At 46.1% G+C, this 21,282-nt stretch overlaps 1 protein-coding gene across 3 annotated transcripts in view; it reads left to right on the top strand.

The window, feature by feature from the left end:
• Positions 1-10,264, top strand: part of ATP9A (ATPase phospholipid transporting 9A) — a 181,178-nt gene extending 170,914 nt beyond the window's left edge. The window contains exons 26-27 of one of the 3 annotated variants that reach the window (XR_001888369.1): positions 2,054-2,257; positions 5,701-6,304. Coding sequence is in view for 2 of the 3 variants with exons in the window: in XM_017888155.1 (XP_017743644.1) it covers positions 2,054-2,257; positions 5,701-5,837 (341 nt within the window). In the remaining variant the exon portion in view is untranslated. Of the gene's footprint in view, positions 1-2,053; positions 2,258-5,700 lie in introns of all 3 variants that reach the window. The other 2 variants (XM_017888155.1, XM_017888156.1) reach the window with 2 other exon arrangements.
• Positions 10,265-21,282: the final 11,018 nt, after the last annotated feature.

The raw sequence follows: 21,282 nt of genomic DNA, 5'->3' as shown, positions 1-21,282 counted from the left end.
TTATTTATTTATTTATTTATATTTTTGAGACACAGGGCAAAGCCACCGTGCCCAGAATCCTCTTTTTTTGGTATTTCTATTTTTATGTGTGTTTTGTAGTGCACATAATAGATCTTATATACTTACAAAATATGTAATATATAGAAACAGAGTGAGACCCTGGGCGACGGAGTGTCTCACTGTGTTGCCCAGGCTGGAATGCAGTGGAGCAATCACGGCTCACTGTAGCCTCGACCTCCCCAGACTCAGGTGATCCCCCCACCTCAGCCTTCTGAGTCTGGGACCACAGGTATGCACCACCACCAAATCAGTTGCCAAATCAGTTCATTTCTTCCCAATTGACTGTGAGCCAAGAGTCCCTGAGGGTCCAGCAAGATGACCTCATGCTGTGCTGTGGACCCCATCGGGTGCTGACACGGGCTTTAATTCCTATCTAGAAACCTGTTTCTAGTTCAGCATCATAGACTACAGGTGTGCACCACCACACCCGGCTAATGTTTGTATTTTTTGTAGAGACTTGAGGTCTCACCATGTTGCGCAGGCTGAACTCAAACTCCTGGCCTCAAGCAGGTCTCTTGCCTCAACCTCACGAAGTGTTGGGATTACAGGCATGAGCCACTGTGTCCGGAATCCTCATTCTTTTTTAGTATTTCCATTTTTATGTATGTTTTGTAGTGCATATATTTGTGAAATGGTCCTAATATTTCTATATATCTGGACAGGTACATATATATAACTTACAAATAAACATGTATATTTGGGGTTTATTATTATTATTATTATTTTTGAGAAAGTTTTGCTCTTTTGTCCAGGCTGGAGTGTAGTGGCATGATTTCAGCTCATTGCAACCTCTGCCTTACGGTTTCAAGCAATTCTCCTGCCTCAGCCTCCCGAATAGCTGGTATTACAGGTGCCCACCACCGCACCCACCTAATTTTTGTATTTTCAGTAGAGATGGGGTTTCACCATATTGGCCAGGCTGGTCTCGAACTCCTGACCTTGTAATCCACCCGCCTCGGCCTCCCAAAGTGTTGGGATTACAGGCGTGAGCTACTGCGCCTGACTATGGTTTATTTTTTTAAAAAATAAATTTACTGTTCATGTCACCTATTGGAGTTTATTCTTTTTTTTTTGAAACAGAGTCTTGCTCTGTCACCCAGGCTGGAGTGCAGTGGCATGATCTTGGCTCACTGCAACTTCCACCTCCGAGGTTCAAGCAGTTCTCATGCCTCAGCCTCTTGAGTAGCTGGGACTACAGGCATGCACTTCCACACCCAGCTAATTTTTGTATTTTTAGTAGAGACAGGGTTTCGCCATGGTGGCCAGTCTAGTCTTGAACTCCTGGCCTCAAGTGATCCGCCTGCCTCAGCCTCCCAAAGTTCTGATTACAGGTGTGAGTCACCACATCATTTTATTTGTTTGTTTATTTATTTATTTATTTTTTTTGAGACAAGGTCTCACTCTGTCACCCAGGCTGGAGTGCAGTGGTACAATCTCGGCTCACTGTAACCTCCACCTCCCAGGCTCAAGTGATCCTCCCACCTCAGCCTCCTAAGTAGCTAGGACTACAGGTGCATGCCACCACACCTGGCTAATTTTTGTATTTTTTGTAAAGATGGGGTTTCACCATGTTGCCCAAGCTGGTCTCGAACTTCTGAGCTCAAGCAATCTGCCCACCTTGGCCTCCCAAAGTGTGGGGATTCCAGGCGTGAGCTACTGCAGCTGGCCGTGGCTCCCTCATTTTAAATATTATATTTAACTTTCTATTTCTTTCATCAACTCTAGACAGTTCTTCTCTCCCTCCCTGCCTTACTTCCTTTTTTCTCCCTTGTTCTCACTTTGTAGTTATAGATTATTTATCCTACAAAGTCAAAGAGGAAAAATCAGAAAACTATAGGTTCAGACCTGAATAATGCACCAGTCATTAACCTCATGTAACAAGTGATACCTTTCATGTCTAAATGAAAAACGCAGAAAGGAACCAGGTTTGAGCGAGCAGGGCGCGGCTTTTGCAGGGAGGGGCGAGGGGAACACCCTTCTCTGGCGTTTGCAGGGAGCACCATCATGTACGGCGCGCTGCTGCTGTTTGAGTCGGAGTTCGTGCACATCGTGGCCATCTCCTTCACCTCGCTGATCCTCACCGAGCTGCTCATGGTGGCGCTGACCATCCAGACCTGGCACTGGCTCATGACAGTGGCTGAGCTGCTCAGCCTGGCCTGCTACATCGCCTCCCTGGTGTTCTTACACGAGTTTATCGGTAAGACCCCTGAATGCTTAAGCCCCGTCCATCACTCCCAGTGAATCTGGCCCAGAGGTCTCACTGCCATATGAGGGAAGGGGGCTCCCAGCGCTCGGCCTGGGCTCTTCCTCCAGCAGTCCTTCCCGCTCAGCTGTCCGCGTTTTCTTACAGGTGTTCCCTAGGGACAGGTGTAGTTGTGCTTCAGGGTGTGAAATTGAGGACAGAGGGCATGATTGCAGTAGAGTGTTTTCTTTTCTTTTTTTTTGAGTCGGAGTCTTGCTCTGTCACCTTTTTTTGGCCACAAAACCTTTTTGTTCTCCTGAAATCTGAATCTGAAGTCCAATCTATGAAACTGATAAAAGGGGACTTGTGATGGCAAAGTGGCAGTGCTGGGAGGTGCCCAGGCCCAGAACCTTGCCTGTGCAACCCTGCCTTGCTGCTGTGTCCTGATAGAGCTCCTTAGGGACTCCATGGATCTCAGAATAAAATCTGCTGCTCCGCACAGCAAACCAAGTGCTGAAGGTACTCGCCAATTCCGTAGACGTGGGAGTCCCTGCTGTGTGCCAGGATTATGGTGGCAGATGAGGTGGACGGGCTCGCTAGGGAGCTGCAGTTCTCATGGGGAACACATGCTAAACACACATCAGTGAGTCTGTGAGCACAGGAGTATCAGATGTGATCAAGTTACCAAAAGAAAAACGGGGTAAGGTGCTAGACACCCAGGCAGGCCCCAAATAAAAAATGTTTTGGAGGCCGGGCACGGTGGCTCACACCTGTAATCCCAGCACTTTGGGAGGCTGAGGCAGGCAGATCACGAGGTCAGGAGTTCGAGACTGGTCTGGCCAACAATGGCGAAACCCCATCTCTACTAAAAATACAAAAATCAGCCAGGCGTGGTGGCACACACGTGTAGTCCCAGCTACTTGGTTGGCTGAGGCCGGAGAATCACCTGAACCCGGGAGGCGAAGGTTGCAGTGAGCTGAGATCGCACCACTGCACTCCAGCCTGGGTGACAGAGTAAGACTCTGTTTCTAAATAAATAAATAAAGTTATGGGAATGTAGAGATGGGGGAGTGTCGGCCCTTCCTAAGGTGGGGTGGCGGCAGATTGCTCTGACCTCAGTAGTGATTCCAGGTACTCTTGGGCTTGTCCAGTGTCAGCCACTGTCTCTAGATGGACCAGCCTGGCTTCATCACCCTTCCATGCTGACCTCATTTGCGTTGCCATATCAGTTAATTTCTTCCTAATTGATTGAGCCACAAGTCCCTGCAGGGCCACCCAGATGACCCCATGCTGTGCTATGGACCCCATCGGGTGCTGACACAGGCTTTAATTCCTGTCTAGAAACCTGTTTCTAGTTCAGCGTCATAAACTTGGAACACGGGCACAGTTCAGATGACCCAGCATTTTCTGTGTTGTGCTGTGGATGGATTCTGAACTCTAATCTTGGTTTCCCCTGCACAGGGCAAACTCAAGCCGCTATGGCTTTGGAACCTCAGGGCCAGGGGTCATCCTGAAAGTCTAGCTGGTGCAGCAGACAGGCCTCTTTACACCTCTTTCCTATTCAGTAGAAGCATTTAAGTTTCTGTCTGTGTTATTTAAACAAAAAACCCTCAGAGTGATACTGTTTCTCCTTTATCAACTGAGGGAGCAGGGCCGCGAAACTGCTTCTCTGCTGAAGCAGCTCATGTGTGTTCAAGATTGCAGATAGACTCCCTCTGGGGGGAACTTTCAGTTATGACAACCCTCTCACGCCCCATCCTCCGTGGGAAGCCTGCAGGGGCCAGCAGTGGCCCATCCCTTGATCCTTTGCCCCAGGCCTTCTCAGTGGGGCTGATGTGGTCCCCACCACCTGGGGAACAAACATTGGTCTTTGGTGGGGTGTGAACAAACCCTAATCCTTTACATATAAAGGAGATGTATCTCTAATATTATAAACAGATACACAGTTTATCTGTGACATTAACATTTCATGGAGCTGGTTGATTAGGGAAGAAAAGAAGTCTAAAAAGCTTCCTTAAGGGGCAATAATGAGAAAAAGGCAGAGAAACTCAACCTTACCCTGGAAGCATCTTTGATCACGGCTCTTCTGACAGCTTCCAAAGCTCCTGAAGGTTTTAGTAAAGGTAAAAGAACCATCCCCTGAAAAGTAAAGGTTTCACAGCTGCGGCACCAGTTTCTAGAAAGGATTTGTGAGCATTTACTGCAGCTCCAAGAACTAAAGGAGCATCGCTGTAAAAAGTGGAGTTTTAAAGCAGTTTCACCCTTGTCACTAGTCTCTAGACAGCGTTTTGTGAGACCTACTGTGTGCTCAAAGGCTTGGGCCTGAGGTGGTCACAGAGATGTGGCCCCTGCTCAGGAATCTCAACTTGTTTTTGATAGGGACACACCACAGAGCCAGGTCAGAGGTGAAGGAAAACCACAGGGTGGGTTGAGCCTTGGGCCTGGCACTTAGTAGGTGCTGCCTCAGTACCAGCTGCATTTCAGCATCCTGTGCTCACAAAGTGGGGAAGGGGCTTACTGTGGCTTCTGCTATATTGAAAGCCACAAGCTGTCACTCCTCTCTTAAGAAAACTTCATAACCAGGTTCAGCATCCTGCAGCAGGAAAGGCAGTACCCCTGCGCGCCCACCCCACACCTTCCATCAGAGTCCCTGAGGGTCAGCCTAAGCCTGTGTCTGACGAGGGGGTCTGAGCCCACTTTGCACCATGACCCAGATTTATCCCGTGGCTTTCTGCGACCATCACTAGAAGCAGAAGGTGCATTTGAATGTCACTTTCCGCTTGCCAGTGGCCAGGGCTTAGAAAGAAAGACTCTCCAACTGTTAGACAATACCAAATCAAAAGCATCTCTGCGTTTTCTTCCCCTGTCATTTTCTTTCCTTCTTTTTTTTCTCTTTTTTTTTTTTTTTTTTTTTTGAGACAGTGTCTTACTCTGTTGCCCAGGGTGGAGTGCGGTGGTGCAATCTTGGCTTGCTGTCATCTCGAGCTCCCCGGGCTCAGATGATCCTCCTGAGTAGCTGGGACTATAGGCGTGCACCACCATGCCTGGCTAATTTTTGTATTTTTTGTAGAGACAGGGTTTTGCTATGTTGCCCAGACTGGTCTCAAACTCCTGGGTTCAAGTCTTCTGCCCGCCTTGGCCTCCCAAAGTGCTGGGATTAAGGCATGAGCCACTGCATCTAGTGGCTCCCATAGTTTTCTTCTCCTGGGTGTTGAAAGTAGCATTTCACTATCAGGAAGCTACAGGAGAGTGAGGAATATCAAGCTGGCGGCACTGTGTACTCTTAGCCATGGTACCTTCCCTTACAGTCCATAGAAGGAGAGGGCCAATGCCAGGAGGCTGTGGGTTTGTAACGGGAGATGACTTTCCCTTTGATAGCTGTGACACCTGTTTCTGGACCACACGGGCCTTCCGGAATATTCCTGCCTGCTCACTGCTGTCTTCCCGTTTGCTTGCAGATGTGTACTTCATCACCACCTTGTCATTCTTGTGGAAAGTCTCCGTCATCACTCTGGTCAGCTGCCTCCCTCTCTATGTCCTCAAGTACCTGCGAAGACGGTTCTCTCCCCCCAGCTACTCAAAGCTCACGTCGTAGGCCGTGTGCTCGCTGGAGGGGGCCCTGGTCTCGGCGCTTCCCTGATGGACAGAGCTCAAGTTCCATTTATATTAACCGCCACCTGTGGGTTTTGCAGTAATTGCTAACACGTGCAGTTTTAATGGGAAGAGGCTCTGCGCCTAAACGGAGCTCTAACGCTGCATCAACGGGAGGGAGGGTCCTGAAAGAGACCCATCTGGGCCTGTCTGAACCCCTCGTTCTTCATGTCTGAGTGAATGTGAATATGTTAAAGCTGGTGGCTCGGCTGGGAGGTTTATGTGGGTCACTGTGCGAGCTTCCTTATGACTTGAATTTTGTCGTCATGTGATAAAAGTTTCTGTGTAGCTGAAGGTTGTAGAAGGCTTGTGTTTTTTTTTTTTTTCAACAGTCCTAATGTGTATGTATTCTTTATGTCTTTCTTGCTCTTACAAAGAGGTGTCAGAAAAATAGAAAGCTCTTGGTGTCAGTGTGGGAGGAAAAGACAGTGACATTTGGTAAAAAGTTATCCACACAATCATCTCCATTCGGAAATGCTAAGTATCATCTCCAGCCAGCCCTGCTTACCCAAGTTACACTGGATTCCTGGGATCGTAACGAATAAATGAGAGGAGAGGGAGAGTGTCCTAAATCCAATCTGTTATCCTTGATCTGATTCAGCAACCATAGTGTGTGAGTTGACTTCACCTGCCACCTCGTAAAAGAATTTCAGAGGTGTGATCCCGCTTTATTGGGACCTGGTAACAATTACAAAGCCAGTGGCTGTCTGAGAACGACCTCAGACGTTTTCAGCAGAGTTGTTTTAGCAGGAAACGTGCCACTGAATGGCCCCTAAATGTGTCAACAGTATGATAAGAGACTCAACTAATTCTTTAGACAACATGGCAGATGTGACTCAGATCCTCCAAGACCAAAGCGGAAAGGTCAGGGGGCTGGGACTCTTCTCTTCCATAGAAGCCTGTTTCCTGTTAGGAGGCACAACGGAGGATGACCCCACGAAGGCAGAGGCATCTTGCTGGGCTGCCATTCATTGGTGGCAGCTTTCAGAACAAGGAACCCCTGGTGGGAGGACGCCCAGGCTGCAGCTTTGGGATCTGGGATCTGTTCCACTGTCGGCAGATTTCAAGGGGAACTTGCTGAAAGGCAGCCAGTGGTAAAGATTTCTCCCCTACCAGGATGGACTACATGCGTGCATGTTTCTTATAAAGCTGTGGTTTGTTTCAGAGGAGGAAGGGAGTTTGCAGTCGCTGGACGTGGTAGAGCAAGGCATTCTTGGGTTTTCAAGTCACTTCTTGCAGAAGCCACATATGCATGCCATAAGGGTTAAGTTGGTGGATCTTCAAGAGCCAAGTGTGGTTGAAATCTTGGATTTGCGTTTACTGCTTGATGAGTACATATCCTTCAAACCCTCCGCCTGGCTCTACTTCTGTGTGCCTCAGACATGTACATTACAGCCTGGTTTCTGACGCCTACTAACTCCTGCTCCTGGAGAGCTGGAGACATGAGGATCAAATAGTCCCTTGCCTTTGGAGCACTCTTGATAAGCTTTTGTATTTTGTGTTGTCCTTTTAAAACGTTCTAGAATGACTTTGTGTTTTACGTTGCAGGTACTGATAAATTGGCTGTTGACACCACATCTATTTTGTCTTACGATTCTGCAGTTTTGCAGTATTTTCCCCTATCTGATTCAGCCATTTCTGCCAGAGGGAAAAGGTCGGCAGAAAAGATGTATTGAATGAATAGTTAAGGATAGGATCTTTGTCCAAAAATTTCAGAAAGATTGAGCAAATCTGACGTCTTCATTGAGTGAGTTTCTGTTTTCAAAGGTGGAGGAGAAAGTTGTGTTGGAAGTTTTTAAGCCTCTGTTTTCTTGGAAGTCAGTCTGTAATGCTGGGAAGTCTTAAGATAGTCCCGTTCAGAGTTTGCAGACCCTGAACCTGGCTCTGTAATGCTGAGAAGTCTGAAGATAGTTCTGTCAACGCTTTGGAAACTCTGTAGCTGGCTTTGCTCGGAGATTCGGGATGCTGGGTCCTGCAGACAGGGCATGTGGGAGCCTCATCAGGAGGTTTTAGAGGTTTCCAGCAGAAGCAGAATACAGATGGTCTCCCTGGCCTTTTCCTTATATTCTCAATTTTGATTGAGGTGCGCAAGTTGACTGTTAAACCCAACACATAAGATACTGGTTGACATCTTCAAGGGAGAATGCTTCCAGGAGGGGCTGAAGAAGCCATAGCTGGAAGTGGAAGGTACTCGTCAGTGTTCTCCACAAACCTTTTTACTCTGTTGTCTCAGCCGCACTGGGGCGGAGGCAGTCAAGGGTGAGAAGGACCAGAACTCAAGTGCAAACTACCACGTGGGTGGCCCATCCCATCCGCGGGCAGGTGGCTGACGCCATTCACTGAACGGTCCCTGAGCATCTAGGAATGCCCACACCATGCTTCTCAAACGCTGGAGACGCAAAGGCAGGAGGATTCAGTCCGGTGAGAGTACACGATCTTTACCTGCACAAATCAGACTGTAAGCCCAGCAGAGAACCCCAGGGGTGCCTGGGCATTTCTCGGAGGTTATCTTAGTTGTGGTGGGGAAGACAAAGAAATAAGCAAACAAGAAACTAGAGTTACTGTACAAGAAACTCTCCTGAGTTTGTAAACCTAAAGCATAAGGATTCAGTTGACCTTTTTCTTGGTTCATCAATCTGGAAAGAACTTACATAAAGCGCCATTGACACTCTCACCTGGGAGCTCCATGGGCCTTAAGTCTTTGACAGCCAATTTAATTTGAGGTCAGAGGGCCTCGAGGTACACAGCACTGTTTGAACACTTTTCCTGAAAGCAAAACTCACAGCTCCCTGCGCCCTCTGACAACACTAGCTATTTCTGCCAGAGTAAGAACTTCTATTATTTATTTTTTTTATTGTTCATATGTCTTTTGGTGATGGTTGTGTGACGGGGCAGCAGGATCTATTTGGTTTCTTTTTTTTCCACCTCCTTCCTTTTTGTCTCTCTTTTTTTTTTCCTCTAAGAAAATCACCAGACTAGTTTTTCCATCTTGAGTAATTTCTTGTATGGGACAGTTTTGATCCTCATTTTGAAAGCATGCCTGCGCACATGTGTGTTGCCTGTGGTGCCAGGTGAGACAGGTGGCACTAACTCCAGCTGCTTGGAAGGCATCCCAGGGAGCATCTTAAAGTTGAGCAGACCTCCTGTTTCCAGCCCCTGGGGCCAATAGGCCACATGCTGGAACTAGCATTGTAAAATTTCCATCCCAGTTCCGCTCCCCTGGAGTGAAACCCTTTTTTTTTTTGTGACAGTAAACCTTAAAAACCATTGTCTCTTTATGAACATTTCCTTAGTTTCTTCTCTGCTGAAAATGTAAGCCATGCTACTTTTTAATGTATTTTGAAATTTGTGCTCATTGGAAATCGATATGCTAATGCCTCCCCAACCCCGCCAGACTTTTCTTTTATACTTTGTCTTGTTTTACTGGGGTGGGCTGGGCATGCTTGCGTGCCTTTAGGGCAGCATTTTAAATCTTTGCCAAAATTGCAAATGGGACATGTACATTCTTCTGCTCCATCCTACTTAAACACCTATCAGCTATTTTTATCTTTAACCTTTTCTGTATGTTTGAAGTGTGTGGGGTGTGTGTGCGTGTGTGTGTGTGTGTGAAAGAGACAGCGAGAGAATATCATGTAAAGTTTTTTGAAGAACTGTTTGGTTTTCATTGCATTAAAATTCTATCACTCCCAGCTTTGTTTTCGTTTAAAAAATTATACAAAGAGCTTTGTAAATACAACAGATTTTATTTCTCCCCCCTTTTGTAATGTACAGCTTTTTTTGCTGTTTATATATACTTAAAATATTCCCATGAGTTATGTCCAGTTCTTCTTGGAAAAAAATATATTATGTTTTTGAATGGAACTGCAAAGCATCCTGCAGCGCGTGAGCAACCCTCCACCTGGAGCTCTGACGCATCTTTTCAGGCCGAAGTGGCATTACTCGTGAATCTGTCTTCTCCACCACAGCATGGTTTGAGGCACAGTCTGTTAACATGGCTGGGCCCTGTCAGTGACTATTGTGTTTGTGGGGTCAGGTGGGGGGCATGGTATTTGCAAAAAACCAAATTATGGCTAATTTATTATTTTGTTGCAGTGGGGTTAACTGTAAACTCATGTAAGAGTCCGTGATTTCCTCATTAGTTGATCTCTGTCTCTGTAATCCTCATTGCAAAGTTTCACCAGGACAGCATTTTTTGATTAGAGGGGACCTCTGGCACAGTATGCTTTAATTTAGCAGGAACTTCCAGATGATTTAAATTCTCGATGCTGTGATGACACACATACGATCTTTCGTGTTTCTGAGAGACTCTACTTTCATTGTTTGCCAGCGTGGCTCGTTGCTGTTGCCCAATAAAGCTTGTGTACGTTCTGCCTTGGGGGATTATTTTAATTTGTACAGAAACATGAATTCTGGTGTCAAAATGAGGACTTTTTATTATAATGCTCCTATTTTCTCTTTATTTCATGGTACATGAAATGTAAAGAAAACTCTTTCCAGTTCAAAAAATTATTTTGATTTTGGCAAAAAAAAAAACCACACGAATCAATGCACGTTGTTTATTATTCTGTACCACTGTCCATCCCAGACATGTCAGGATTTCAGAAGGTGATAGATATAAATGGAAAATAAGATGAAAACCATAAGCTTCATATTGTATTTCTATACACGGTCCTTGATGACTCTGGAATCTTTTTTTTTTTTTTTTAATCAAGGGATGGAACATTTAAAAACTGTCAGTTAGTTTTAGGCAAGGAAAAAAAAAAAAAAAAATTTTAAGGCTGGGCGCAGTGGCTCACACCTGTAATCCCAGCTTTGGGAGACCAAGGCAGGAGGATTGCTTGAGCCCGGACTTTGAGACCAGCCTGGATAACATGGCGAAACTCATGTACAAAAAAATACAAGAAAACGAGTTGGGTGTACTGACTTCATTCAGCCTCTGGTCCCAGCGACTTGGGAAGCTGAGGTGGAACAATCATCTGAGCCTCGGAGGTTGAAGCTGCAGTGAGTCGTGACTGTGCCACTGCACTCCTGCCTGGGCGACAGAGCAAGACTCCGGCTCAAAAAAAAAAAAAAAAAAAAAAAGCTGTTGTGTAGGAAGTAGTTGAAATCCAGTGATTTCAATCGGCTGATTTTTGTCCCTTGGGGCACAGGTGGTAGTATGAAGACTTTTTCAGTTGTAGCTTGGGGAAGAGGAGTGCTACAGGCAAGGGATGCTGCTGCACACCCTATGATTCACCGGTGGTCCCCACAACAGAGCCCAAAGTGTCAAAAGTGCCAACATTGAGAAACCCAATTTTTTTTTTTTTTTTTTTTTTTTTTTTGAGATGGAGTCTTATTCTGTTACCCAGGCTGGAGTGCAGTGGTGCGATCTCGGCTCACTGCAACTTCCGCCTCCCAGGTTCAGGCAATTCTCCTGCCTCAGCCTTTTGAGTAGCTGGGACTACAGGCGCCTGCCACCACGCCTGGTTAATTTTTGTATCTTTAGCAGAGACGAGATTTCACCATATTGGCCAGGCTAGTCCTGAACTCCCGGTCTCAGGTGATCCACCCGCCTTGGCCTCCCAAAGTGCTGGGATTACAGGCATGAGCCCCCGTGCCCAGCCAGAGAAACCCTAATTTAATCGGCACGTGTCAGCTGTACCATTTGTATTTGTAAAAGGGCCCAGAGGTATAAGCTGGTATGTCTCAGGAAGCAAGTTATGCCTCCGACTACTATACCAAATACTAGACCAAATGGTATAATTACCATTGGTCTCTGCAGTGTGAGCTGCTGGTTCCCTCTTTTTGGTTCTCAATGGAAAGGGCCGTCCTCAGTAAATGGATTAGAAAGATAATTGTAACTTAGTTGTGTTTTCTCATGACAGCGGCAAAAGGAAGGTATGTGCTGTGAAAGGTAGGGACCGACCATGCTTTTTCTTAAACGTGTGCTAGCCCTGCACGACTTTAGGCCTCTGCATTTGCCTGCGGTGAAATTCCGTCCATGTGCTGACGGACACTCCTCCGCCGGAGCCGCTAGGGGGAACTTGAGGACTGAAAGACATTGCTGTTTCCTGTTTTCCACAACCAGCCGGACCCCACGTGCCCAACTGCCCAGAGTTTCAAGACGGTGCTTTCATAGCTTCAGAATTTATTTCATGGCCAGAGGCCCCGTGAAAAACAGACATTTCTTTTCATGTTGTTGACCAGAATATTTTGCTGGACTTAGTTAAAAAAAAAAAAAAAAAAAGAAGGGGGGTGTGAGAGATGAATATTTATTTGCTCTTGGATATTTGCATTTTTGAATAACTGGCAAGTAGGAATCTTTGCCAATTCACTGTTCAGGCTACTAAGGTTTTGAGACGAAATGTACCAACACCCCAAGTACTTTTAGTGTTTTTGTTATGAAACTTTTCAGGGTGACATGAAGCCCTGCGGTATTTGTGAGGAGGTCTATAAATGATGGATTTGCTCACCTCAAAATAGAACTGTAGTCGCTCCAAATTTTCCAGAAGTGGGAGCACAGTGACAGAATTCATTCAGGACTTGCTAATTTCCTACTTTAAATGGGTTACATAACAGAACGGGTCCCGCCTTCGCGCCTCTCAAAACTACCCATGAAGTGATGGTGAAATGTATCATTAAAAGCTAGAAATAGCTCTGCTAAACTCTGGGAAAAAGATGAATTTTTTTTCTGATATGCCTCCCCCCACCCCCCTTTTTTCACCCAAACATTGCATAATGTTAAAAAAGTCAAATCTTTCCGTGGGATTTAATTTCATTTTCCATGTGGCTGTGGTCGGAGGGGTAACTCAAGCACTTTGGGGGCTGGTGGATTTTTGGAGGATCACGCATTCCCAGATCAGTTTGCATCCAAAGCCTTAGCCGAGAAATACACCCAATCCTGGGGTTTCTCCTCATTCTTCCTGCCCCCCTTTTGTGGATGAGTTATCTACAACATGGCATCTTTTCAGAAAGCCTGCCTTCTTGCAGGAATGCCCAAACAAAGCCACCCTCCACTTTCCATGTTGAGGTTTTGATTTTGAAATGGATTCCCCCTAAAATTTGGGGTAACTGAGTCACACGTGAAGTCATCAGCCCCACAACCTATGCTTGATACCAAGCCAGGGCTCATTTCTTAGAATTCAGCCAGCAGGTTCTGTTTGCTCATATTAAGAACTTGGTGTTCTAAGCCTGTGCTGTTTGTTTTCAAGAGATTTAAAAGAAATACATTTTTTTTTCTTTGATCAGGTCAGGTCCAGATAAGCCCAAGACGATTTTTTATTTCCTTTGAGAAAGAGTGCAGAGTCCAGAAGAAATGGGAAAAGTGTCGGGGATGGGTAGATGTGTGGAATATGCTGACATTTTTATTCCTTCATTGATCAAATATTTACTGAGCACTTCCTATGTGTTAGGCATATAGGGGCTGGAGGTGTGGCAGAGAACAAGACAAGCATAGTGTCTGCCCTCATAGTGATTACACTCTGTGTGTGTGTGTGTGAAAGACAATAAACAGATAAAGACTAACATCAGGTGGAGAGAAAGTTTCCTAAGATAAAGCAGCCTGAGGGTTAGGTAGAGGATGACAACCAGGTAAGAATAAAAGTGGGGAAAGTGCTGGGAGTTCAGAGACGGGCTCACTGGATCAGAGGGCTGCAGGATGAGAAGGAGGGTGCTGTGCACCTCTGGACCCTGTAAGACCAGAAGCTGGTAGTGAAGCCCCCCACCCATCCACATGGGCACCAGCCACACCCTCCCCCTCAATTCTCTCATGCCTTGTGGTTTATGTATGTATTTTTTATAACAAGGAAATTCTACTTTCTATTAATGGATTTGTTTTACTGTAAAAAAAGTTTTTAATGATTGGCCAATTCTATTGCTTATATTCTCCCACATCCCCAAGTAAATGGATTATTATTATTATTTTTTTTTTTCTGAGGTGGAGTCTTGCTCTGTCGCCCAGGCTGGAGTGCAGTGGCACGATCTTGGCTCACTGTAACCTCTGCCTCCCAGGTTCAAGCAATTCTGCCTCAGCCTCCCGAGTAGCTGGGATTACAGGCACCTGCCACCACGCTTGGCTAATTTTGGTATTTTTAGTAGAGGCAGGGTTTCACCATGTTGGCCAGACTGGTCTCAAACTCCTGACCTCAAGTGATCTGCCTGCCTTGGCCTCCGAAAATGCTGGAATTACAGGCATGAGCCACTGTGCCCGGCCAGTAAATGGATTCTTGAGGAGTCCTTTTGCTTTCTCCTTGGGCTGTATGTACCCTGCCCCACGAGGGGTATGTTCTCTAGTCAGGGATGCCCAGGCCAGCCCAGCATACTGGAGGGAGGTTCATTTCCAACTCTGAACAATGGCTGGGGCCACAGGACCCTGGGCAAGTTTGCGAAGTCAGAGCGTCATTCAGAGAGATCTGGGGAAGTGACATTCTGGTCACAGTGTGTGCAAAGGCCCTGGGGTAGGAAAGGCTGTGCATGTTGGAGGGGCACAGGACTGGAGTGCTGAGACTGAGGGGGTGGGGCATGGAGGAGATGAGGTCAGGGAGATAGGGAGGGCCTGTAGACCTTGGCATTCAGACTAAGGAGTCCAATGCAGAACGAGCAAGCGTTATTGAAGTTAGCCCTCTACACTGAACCACGTCCGAGGACTCCTTTCACTCCCTCTCTTCTACCCCGCCTCACCGACCCTTTCCCACGTGTTCTCATTTATGCGTCAATGTCCGAGGAGGCTCAGGTGAAACCCTTTCCATTGGAACCAACCCACTCCCATGCCCAGTGGTTCTGCATGACTTTGACATAACCACACTAGTAAATAAAGGAGAGAAGAAGCCAGTCCTTGGATGAAGTTTCCTCTTGCTTTTCCAGCGAATAATACGAAGGGTCTCTGTTCAGCCGTGTAGCCTGGGGTGCTTTTGGCGGAGGTGCCTGTTCCTTCGAGAGTCCTGGAAAGCAGGCTGCATAAACTAACTGCCTAGAACTGGGAGGTGAGTGCGAAAAGAACAGGTAGAGAAAACTTAACTGGTTCATGTTCTTCGAAGCTGCCACATTTCCCGAATATGCCCACTTGGGTCAAATTTCGAAGACGAAGCTTTTGCAGTCATGAACTGCGGGAGCCCAGGCTGTGTTCAAATTCCTCCTGAAGAAAGAAAGAATAACGAGAACAGGCTGTGGAAAAGAATGTAGTTAGTGTCTTAAAGATGGCCAAATATTCATTCTCATTTGTCCTTTTATATGAAACAGATTTTTAAAAAGGCAATTGGAGTAGCTAACGACATCCAGAACCCCGTTGATTCCAGAGGGGCTGGGGGTGGGGGTTTAAATTGGCCCAAACAGCTAATCAGGCCCAAAGAAAGAGGTGAGTTGATTACCTTGGAAATTGCACAGGAATTCTTCAAAGATGTGGCCAATAATTAAGAGTTTAAGATGCTACTCTTTATGCACATAACTTAGCATAATTTTATTAGGCAGCTCATCACCACCAGAATTAGTGAAAATCAGGCCAGAAAAAAATCTGAGAGCCAGGCTTATGCAGACGTGGAAGCTTTTGCTCTAAAATAGCCTGCTTACTCTTGGGGAAGACCCCAAGAGAAAGCACCACCTTTCTTCTGGGCCCTGAGTGGGCTGGGAGTGGAAATGAATTAGAGCCATTTCAGGGGGCTGTGCTGAAGTTGGGGACAACGTGGCCTGGACCTCACTGGGACGGACACAGACTTGGTTTGAACACCAGTTCCCCCACTCACTAGTGAGTGAGATGGGGCCAATTCCTTAAATTCCAAGCTTCCATTCCTTGCCTGTTTTTGGGAGCAAGAACCCCATTTGTGAGGATCAGCCATGAGGCTGACGGCACTGGAGGCAGTGCAGATACAGATACAGTAGCTGTCATTGTCACTCGAGGCTGCTGCTGATGGAGGGAGGCCTGGTCTCCACCAAGCTCAAAAGCCCTTCATCAGAATGGGTTTCTGCTACTGTTACCCACAAACACGGCAGTCACCAGGTTGGCTAGCGTTCTTAGAAGATTTCCACGTTTGGTGGCTGAGGCAATATCCAACCTTGAACCTTTGCTTTTTTTTTTTTTAGACAGAGTCTCACACTGTAGTCCAGGTGCCCAGGCTGGAGTGCAGTAGCGATATCTTGGCTCACTCCAACCTCTGCCTCCTGGATTTAAGCGATTCTTGTGCTTCAGTCTCCTGAGTAGGTGGAACTACATACAGGTGTGTGCCACCATATCGGCTAATTTTTGTATTTTTAGTAGAGATGAGGTTTCACCATGTTGGCCAGGCTGGTCTCAAACTCCTGACCTCAGGTGATGCACCTGCCTCGGCCTCCCAAAGTGCTGGGGTGACAGGTGTGAGCCACCGCACCTGGCCTTGACCTTGAATCTTACTGTGCACCTTTCACGGATTTGCAAACGTGCCTAGAGTCCTGTGGCCCCAGCCGTGGTTCTCAATTGGAGGTGAACCTGCCTCCAGTATGCTGGGCTGGCCTGGGCATCCCTGACTGGAGAATGTACCCCTCATGGGGAAGGGTACATACAGACAAAGGAGAAGGCAAAGGGACTCCTCAAGAATCCATTTACTGGGGGATCTAGAAGGCAGAATGAAAGTCATAGAATTGGCCAATCATTATAAAACTCTTTTTACAGTAAAACAAATTCACTAATAGAATAGAAAGCAGAATTTACTTGTGTTAAAAAATAGATAGCTAATGTATGTGGGGCTTAATACCTAGGTGACGGGTTGATAGGTGCAGCAAACCACCATGACACATGTTTACTTATGAAACAAACTTGCACATCCTGCACATGTATCGCAGAACTTAAAATTCAATTTAAAAAAACCACAAGGCAGGAGAGAATTGAGGCGGAGGGGGTGCTTCACTACTGGCTCTGCTCTTATAGGATCCAGAGGAGCAGCTTGAGAGGAACTGTCTTATCCTTAGCAAGTCAGGTGTCTGGCCCACGGTTAGGGCTCGGTAAACCTTTGTAACATTTGAGTTGGTTTTTAAAATAATTCTGGTAAAATATACATAGCATACAATTTATTATTTTAAACTTTTGTGTGTGTGTGTGTGTGTGTGTGAGATGGGATCTCGCTGTGTTGCCCAGGCTGGAGTAAAGTGGCACAATCATAGCTCACTGTAACCTTGAACTCCTGGACTTAAGCAATCTTCCTGCCTTAGGACCCCGAGTAACTGGGACTACAGGCCCAAGCCACTGTGCCTGGTTAATTAAAAACATTTTTTTTTTTTTTTTGTAGAGATGGGGTCTTGCTATGTTGCCTAGGCTGGTGTTGAACCCCTGACCTCAAGTGATCCTCTCGTCCTGGTCCCCTAAAGTGCTAGGATTACAGGCCATTTCAACTATTTTTTGTTTGTTTGTTTGTTTTGGTTTTTGAGACAGAGTCTTGCTCTGTCACCCAGGCTGGAGTGCAGTGGTGCGATCCTGGCTCACTGCAACCTCCACCTCCTGGGTTCAAGTGATTCTCCTGCCTCAGCCTCCCAAGTAGCTGGGACTACAGGCATGCGCCACCACACCTGGCTAATTTTTGTACTTTTAGTAGAGATGGGGTTTTACCATGTCAGCCAGGCTGGTCTCAAACTCCTGACCTCAAGTGAACTGCTCGCTTCAGCCTCCCAAAGTGCTGGGATTACAGACGTGAGTCACTCCGCCCGGCATTTCAACTATTTTTTAAGTGTACAGTTCATTGGCACTAAGTTCTTGAGTTTTAAGAGTGGATTCTGGGCCGAGCGTGGTGTCTCACGTCTGTAATCCCAGCACTTTGGGAGGCTGAGTGGGGAGCCCGAGGCAGGCGGATCACGAGATCACGAGACCATCCTGGCTAACGTGGTGAAACCCTGTTTCTACTAAAATGCAAAAAATTAGCCAAGTGTGGTGGCGCGTGCCTGTAGTCCCAGCTACTCAGGAGGTGGAGGCAGGGGAATCGTTTGAACCTGGGAGGCGGAGGTTGCAGTGAGTCAAGATCAGGCCACTGCACTCCAGCCTGGGCAACAGAGCGAGACTCTGTCTCAAAAAAAAAAAAAAAAGTACATTCTGGAAGATTCAGGAACCTGACTGAACAAAATGACTATTTCCTTTTCATGGCTTTTTACAGCTGCAAAGTACTTTCCCACGTCAACCTCACAATTCCGTGGGGCAGGTGTCATTTTCTCCATTTTGTAGATGAGAAAAACAACACCGAGAGAGGGTGAGGTTGAACCGGGCCCACATAGCACCTAAAATGATCGAATTTTGTGGTTGAATTTTGACAGAGGATGTATCTATGAGAAAAAACATCTGTTATAGCAGAAAACTCTCAAATGCCCTAGTTTAAATAAGATAAAAAATATTTTCTGTCTCACATCAAAGAAGGCTGGCGTTAGGAGGTCCAGGAGAGGTATGCTGGCCTGGATTGTCACTGGAAACCAAGGCTTCTTCAGCTCTGCACTGTCCCGTCCTAAGGCTGCTGCCCTTATCCTCCTTATCCAGGGTGGCTGCTGGAGGTCCCGCCTTCATGCCTGAAGTCTGGGCAGCAGGAAGGAGCAAAGAGAGGGGGCCCTGTCCTTTGAGGGAGACTTCCCAGAGTTCCCACACATTACTGTGCTGACATCTTGGGCAAATGACCGCATGACCACACCTGGCTTGCAAAGAGGCTGGGAAATGTAGCTGTTGAATGAGAACGCTGATGAAAAGCGAGGTTTTGTTTCTGAGGCATGAGGGGAAAAGGAGGTGGGCAAACAGCAGTTTCTACACTAGACAGGGAAAGACGTGGGATTCTAAGGAACCTTCACCTTAAATTACTTTACTTACCATACACTTTTTAAAATTTTTATATATGGAGTCTCACTCTGTCACCCTGGCTGGAGTGCAGTGGTGCTATCTCGGCTCACTGCAACCTCTCCTTCCCAGGTTCAAGTGATTCTTGTGCCTCAGCCTCCCACATAGTTGTGATTACAGGTGCTTGCCACCACACACTGCTAATTTTGTTTTGCATTTTTTAGTAGAGGCAGGGTTTCGCCGTGTTGGCCAGGCTGGTCTGGAACTCCTGGTCTCAAGTGATCCACCCACCTTGACCTCCCAAAGTGCTGGAATCAGGGCACGAGCCACCACACCCGGCCCCCATACACTTAAGGTTAAATGGGTGCCGGAGGTGCGTGAACAGGTACGAGGCGTGAACTCACCCTCTTGTGAGAGTGGTAGTTGTGATCTTACTAGGCACTCTCTGGCCAGACACATTATTTCTTTTTATTTTATTCTTCCTTTCTTTTTTTGCATTCCTTATTTCATCCATCTTAATTTTCCCTGAATCTCTTAGTTTTTCTTCTCCTATTGTCTTTTTAAGTTTTAAAAAATATAAGTATAGAATACATACAGCAAAGTGTATCTAGTAGGCTAATATTAAATGCATAGTGATACAATTTTGCATAGGTTTGCACCCATGAAACCCCTACTGGGATCATGGAGAAAGTGTCTGATTCACTTTATGAGAAACTGCCAACAAACTCAAAGTGAGATACTACTTTATCCTTAACAGGATGGTTATAATAAAAGGATATGGTCAGTGTTGGAGGGGATGTGGAAAAATCAGAACCTCCACGCACTGCTGGTGGGAATGTAAAATGGTTTGCTTGCTTTAGAAAACAGTGGCGGTTTCTTTTGGGGGTGCACAACTCTGTAAATTTACTAAAAACCATTGAATTATATACTTTAGATGAGTGAATTTTGTGGTATGTAACTTATATCTCAGTAAAGGTGTTAAAACCCTGCCAAACCATTTTCCAGAGTGGCTGTACCATTTTTGCATTCGTATGAGAGTTCCAGTTCTACATCCTTGTCTGCGCTTAGCATTGTCAGTATTTGATCTAGCCATTCTAATAGATGTGCAGTGGTATCTCACCATGGTTTTAAATATCATTTCCCTAACAGTTGATAATATTGAACATCTTTTCATGTGCTTCTTTGTCACCCACATCCACTTTTCCTCTTTGGTGAAATGTTCACGTCTTTTGCTCATTTGTAAGAATTAGACAGTTTTCTTGCTTTTGAGTTTTGAGAATTTTTAAAAACATATTCTGACTATATATGTTGTTGGATAAGTGATTTGCAAATTCTCCTGCCTTACTTATAGCTTGCCTTTTCATTGTCATTATTGTTAATATTTTTAATTTTAGCCTTTCTGGTGGGTGTCTTGTGGTATGTCATTGTGGTTTTAATTTGCATCAAATCATTTCATAGTCTGGTTTGTGGAGTCTTGGTTCAACAGCAACTATGGCTATAGGCAAAATGCTTTACCTACAGAATCGTTTTAAAGAGGGGATATTTTCATTATCTTTTCTTCCTTTTTTTTTTTGAAACAGAGTCTTGCTCTGTCACCCAGGCTGGAGTGCAGCAGTGCGATCTCGGCTTACTGCTACCTTCGCCTCCCGGGTTCAAGCGATTCTTCTGCCTCAGCCTCCCAAGTAGCTGGGACTACAGGCATGTGCCACCATGCACAGATAATTTTTGTATTTTTATTAGAGATGGGGTTTCGCTATGTTGGCCAGGATGGTCTTGATCTCCTGACCTGGTGATCCGTCTGCCTCAGCCTCCCAAAGTGCTGGGATTACAGGCATGAGTCAGCTCGCCCGGCCTTCATTGTCTTTTCTATAGATGAGGATTTAAGAGCTGTGGTGACTTGTTCAAAGTCACACAATTTGTAAGAGGTGGAGCCAGGATTGGTGCTCAGGTCGGCAGACTTAGAGGCAGCTGCCTCTTTTAAGCTATAATCCAATTCAACTTCAAGCCTCCTGGTGAAAGCAACAGCCTCTGTTCTCTTCAGCAAGCTGCATTCTTTTATGGCATGTCACAGGAGGTTGAGAAATGCCAATGCAGATGACAAATGAATGCTCCATTTATCTGAATCCCATCATTCCCAAGGGCCATCCTCACCTCCATCCCTGACATAGCACTTCCCAGGGAATTGCCACATTCCCTAGCTGCTGTCATTGTGGCTGTTCCCACCTTCTAATTAAGAGCAGAGCCAACCTCAGAATGGGGCAGAGGCCTCGAACCATGAGTCACTGTGGAGATGTTGTCATCCTGGGGGACAGGAGGAGCCCCACGCTGTCTGGAAGTACCAGTAGACAGCCATTGCATGCATATTTATTGAGCATCTACTGGACGCTAGGCAGCTTCCAGGCACTGGGGATGTGATGACCTAGATGTTCATGGCTCCTGCTTTCTTACTGAGTGGAGTGTCTGTATTAGGCAGTGGAGAAATAAACAGGCCTCCTTCAGGTCGTCGTTTACTTGTCCCGTCTTAAAGAGGTTTCCTTGACTTCCTCCCATTGGACGTGTAGCCCTGTCACTGCCTAGTCCCTTGCTTGCTCTACTTGTCCTCAGGCGCTTAGCCTCAGTCTTGATTACTAAAATGTAAGTT

This window comes from Rhinopithecus bieti, unplaced genomic scaffold (genome assembly GCF_001698545.2).
Source record: "Rhinopithecus bieti isolate Rb0 unplaced genomic scaffold, ASM169854v2 scaffold_15834, whole genome shotgun sequence".
Lineage (NCBI taxonomy): Eukaryota > Metazoa > Chordata > Mammalia > Primates > Cercopithecidae > Rhinopithecus > Rhinopithecus bieti.
The sequence above is the reverse complement of the archived record's forward strand: the minus strand, read 5'-3'. Positions and strand labels throughout refer to the sequence as shown.